We start from the raw sequence: 4,348 nt of genomic DNA on the forward strand, positions 1-4,348 counted from the left end.
TATCACATCGAAACTTTCCTACACACAAACTTCTAGTTTTTCCGTCACATCGTTCCAATTTCAATCAAACTTTCAATTTTGGCGTGAACTAAACACACCCTAACTTGTAATCTTGAATCTCGGTGAACAGATAAAACATTCCTTGTCTAAGGGCCTATTCACTTTGATACTATTTTCAATCATACTATTTTTTTAGCAAAGTTATAAAAAAAATATCTACATTTAATTTGTTATCAAATTTAGTCAATACATAAGAAATCCTGTCAAAATTTTAATAATATTATCATCTTGCAAAAATTTTGATATTGTCAAAATTTAGTAAGGTATATTTTCGCTATAATCTGAACGGGAAAACATCATTATCTGATTTCTACTTTAGAGAGAAACCTTGTACGTGCTCGGACGTCGGGACGTGAGCTCTCTCTCTCTCTCTCGCGAGAAGCAACGAAGAAGATTCATTCAGCGGCCACGTGTAAAAACAGGAGCCTCGAGAAAAATATGCTGGGACCCACCTTCCCACAGCGTCCTGGCCATCCACTCGCGTCCTCCTGAAGCTACCAACGCCGTAGCGCCATCCTGAAGCTACCTACGCCCGTTGCTGGACGTCGTTAGACGAGAATCAGACGGCTGTGATTGCTTCTTCTGACTCGAAGGGACGAGAATCCGACGGCTGTGATTGCTCTTCATTCTCGCAGAGTCGCAGTTCGATGTCCAGGAATAAGTTTTTTTTATTTTTAAATAAGTCCAGGAATACGGTACGTGGTTCCGGAATTTTCCTGGCCTCTCGTCCAGGTCCCAGAGATCCCATTTTCTTTGGGGCTCGCCAGCGTGGCAGCCAAACGGGAGACCATGTGAGCCGATTGATTATTTTTTGCATTCTTTTTTTTTCTGAGCTGGAGGCTCACCGGTAGAGACATCTTGGACGCGAGGTAAATTCAGAAAAGTAGAAAACGATTGAATACAGTAGCTAAGACGAGTAATAGTATCATTTTGGTCATAAGCACGTGTTAGGTAGGATATCCTTTTCTAGTACTGCTCTAGCTCTAAAAAAGAAACTGCTTTGCTGCTTATTTTTGCTCTACTAATAAAGAATGTCAGCGCAGTTTGCATGTGTATATAACATTTTTGGCTAATGGATAAATGGGAATGGATCACGTTATGACGATTCTATAATGTCTCTTCCATCTAAGGAAACAAAATCGTGTGCTCATATATCAATCATGAAATCATGGAGAATAATCAGACGTTCCTTGATTTTCGAGTTGAGATGTCATTGCATCTAAAGGTGGAGCGTCCTGTAACTACGACGTGCCCATTGATCCGACGACAAGAAAACATGGAGTATACTTTTCCTAATACAACGAATCTCGATAGGGGTTATATCATCCAGAATCATTATGATCTCTTTTAGATTAGGTTTTTTTTAACGAAGGGAGTATAAATTAAGTAAATCAAAGTAAAGAGTAAAGATAGTTACTAGATGGTAAAAAAGCACATTAGGCCATTCACAACCCAAAACACTAACATAGTTTCCATAAACTCTATATTATTAAAAAACTAGTACTACACACTATTCTTTCAATGCAAACACCAATATTCCATACTTAAATTTAATGCTACTTATCTCACATGATGTCTTGGATATTGTGTAGAAACCATGTCTCATGCAAGACATGGTTTTATTCTCTTTCCTCATTTATTCACTTGCCACATCATTTTTTTTATTCTAGGTGGCAGCTTATTTATTGCTATGAATAATATCCTAATCATTGGGTTAGGAATAGCCTTATATTGCCTTTTCGCTCACCATATGATCTCAGAGATTTTGCCGTTGCCATATAATTATGCAATGGAAAAGGCTATACGTACTAACTTTTTCTTACTAAATTCTTACTAACACTGATGTGTCATGCTACGAGTGCATCTAGGTTTTTCATAACTTCCATCTAGCTAAAGATTTAGTAAAAAAAAAAATTAGTATGCGTAGCAGTGCTCTTATGCAATTAAGCGCGATCAGTGGAGCAATTAGCACGCTGCTTCCCCTAATTAACCGTAAAATTCCACATCACCGTGAGGAAATCGTTAGGGCCCACAAAGTCATAGAGAAACAGAGACGACTAGACGGAGCAAGATGGAAGTACACAGTCAAATCCCCTCACTTCTGGCGCATTCCGCTCCCGCGAAAATCCCGAAACTGCCCACGCCAGAAGCTTCCGTCAAAAGCGTCACAGCCATCGATCCTTCGATCTTCCACGCGTACGTCCAGATCAAACGCCCCAGTTCCGTAGCAACTGGACCATTTCGCCCCCTCCGTTTCCTATTTATAGCCTCGCCACCCCGTGACCGGAGAAACCCAAGCAAACCAGCAGCTACTAAGCAAAGCACAACCAAAGCTTAAGCTTCCTCCAAATCCTCACACAAGAACTCGCTCTTCTTAACCCTCCCGGATTTTCTCCGACGAGATCGATGGCTCCTCCCCAGCTTGCCGGCAAGATGACCGCCAAGGCCGCCGCGGCGGTGAAGCCCGCGACGAGGGCGTACGTGACGTTCCTCGCGGGCGACGGTGACTACTGGAAGGGCGTTGTCGGGCTGGCCAAGGGCCTTCGCAAGGTGGGCTCGGCCTACCCGCTGGTGGTCGCCGTCCTCCCCGACGTGCCGGAGTCCCACCGCCGCATCCTCATCTCCCAGGGCTGCATCGTCCGGGAGATCGAGCCGGTGTACCCGCCGGAGAACCAGACGCAGTTCGCCATGGCCTACTACGTCATCAACTACTCCAAGCTCCGCATCTGGGAGGTAATTAATTAATCAATGAGCTCGTCATCGCCCATTCTTGATTTGCGCCAGCGAGCGTGCTCACGTGTTTGTGTGGGGTTATTGATCCTGGTTGTTTGCAGTTCGTGGAGTACGAGAGGATGGTGTACCTTGACGCCGACATCCAGGTGTTCGACAACATCGACGAGCTGTTCGAGCTGCCCAAGGGGCACTTCTACGCGGTGATGGACTGCTTCTGCGAGAAGACGTGGAGCCACACCCCGCAGTACCAGATCGGCTACTGCCAGCAGTGCCCCGACAAGGTGGCGTGGCCGACCGCCGAGCTCGGCCCGCCGCCGGCGCTCTACTTCAACGCCGGCATGTTCGTGCACGAGCCCAGCATGGCCACCGCCAAGTCCCTGCTCGACACTCTGCGCGTCACCACGCCCACTCCCTTCGCGGAGCAGGTAAAGACTCGTGCTGGCATAGGCGCCATAAATTAATTCTTGGTTCTAGGCTTCTAGCGTGTCGGATTGGTGCTTACTGTTCTTGGTTTCTCGAAATTGCAGGATTTCCTGAACATGTTCTTCAGGGAGCAGTACAAGCCGATCCCACTGATCTACAACCTTGTCCTGGCCATGCTCTGGAGGCATCCAGAGAACGTCCAGCTCGAGAAGGTCAAGGTCGTGCACTACTGCGCAGCGGTACGTGGATCGTCACCAAACTGACCGATGGCCGCTTGATATATGTTTCGTATGCTCATCTGGATCGGTAATCCAATTGTTGCAGGGATCGAAGCCGTGGAGGTACACGGGCAAGGAGGCGAACATGGACAGGGAGGACATCAAGATGCTGGTCAAGAAGTGGTGGGACGTCTACAACGACGGCAGCCTGGACTTCAAGGGCCTCCCGCCCATCGCGGCCGCCGACGACGCCGACGAGGTCGAGGCGGCGGCCAAGAAGCCGCTGCGCGCCGCGCTGGCGGAGGCCCGCACCGTCAAGTACGTCACGGCGCCATCGGCCGCGTGATCGTACGGCCACTGTCGCTTCCCTCCGGTGCCCGGGCGTCCGGCTCCGGCGGCGTACCTCTGCATCCCGTATCTTGGTATTTTTTTAGGATGTCCAATTTGGGATCAGTATGTTCCTTCTAGTACACTTCACAAATGTAACGAGGCTTGTTTAGAATACGTATGCTGTGGATTTTGTGAATATCTGTTCCTTTTGAGTCAAAACTCAACCAGTGTGATCTTTGTATTTTGTGGAAATCGATATATCATAGGAAGTTGCAAAAATTACGGCCATCCTTTTGTTCTCTTCTTTGTCACGGGCGTTTGGTGGTACTACCATTCTACCAATAATCTTTGTACTAGCTCTTTGAAAAGGAGTTGCAAGGACCCTTACATTTTTTTTCACTGTCGGTGAGGGCGATTAAGGTCCCGTTTAGTTTTTAAAAAAAAATTCCTAAAAATATCACATCGAATCTTAAAATTTTTTTTCCTAAAAACATCACATCAAAAACATCACATTGAAGCATTAAATATCTTAAATTTTTTTTTCTAAAAACATCACATCGAATCTTTGACACATGCATAAAGCA

General features: G+C 46.3%; 1 protein-coding gene across 1 annotated transcript; it reads left to right on the forward strand.

The window, feature by feature from the left end:
* Positions 1–2,355: 2,355 nt before the first annotated feature.
* On the forward strand, positions 2,356–4,052 carry LOC4332654 (galactinol synthase 1). Its single transcript, XM_015773347.3, has 4 exons — positions 2,356–2,793; positions 2,895–3,218; positions 3,321–3,455; positions 3,541–4,052. Exons 1-4 carry the CDS (start codon positions 2,467–2,469, stop codon positions 3,778–3,780), a joined length of 1,026 nt encoding a protein of 341 aa, XP_015628833.1. The 5' UTR covers positions 2,356–2,466; the 3' UTR covers positions 3,781–4,052.
* The last annotated feature ends 296 nt before the right edge of the window (positions 4,053–4,348 follow it).

This window comes from Oryza sativa, chromosome 3, assembly GCF_034140825.1.
Source record: "Oryza sativa Japonica Group chromosome 3, ASM3414082v1".
NCBI lineage: Eukaryota > Viridiplantae > Streptophyta > Magnoliopsida > Poales > Poaceae > Oryza > Oryza sativa.

What these genes read in the sequence shown, in the direction of transcription:
- LOC4332654 (XM_015773347.3), top strand. Translation starts at nt 2,467, where the DNA reads ATGGCTCCTCCCCAGCTTGCCGGCAAGATGACCGCCAAGGCCGCCGCG. An exon ending in CCACTCCCTTCGCGGAGCAG is followed by an intron (nt 3,219 to 3,320) that starts GTAAAGACTCGT and finishes TCGAAATTGCAG; the next exon opens with GATTTCCTGAACATGTTCTT. An exon ending in TCGTGCACTACTGCGCAGCG is followed by an intron (nt 3,456 to 3,540) that starts GTACGTGGATCG and finishes CAATTGTTGCAG; the next exon opens with GGATCGAAGCCGTGGAGGTA.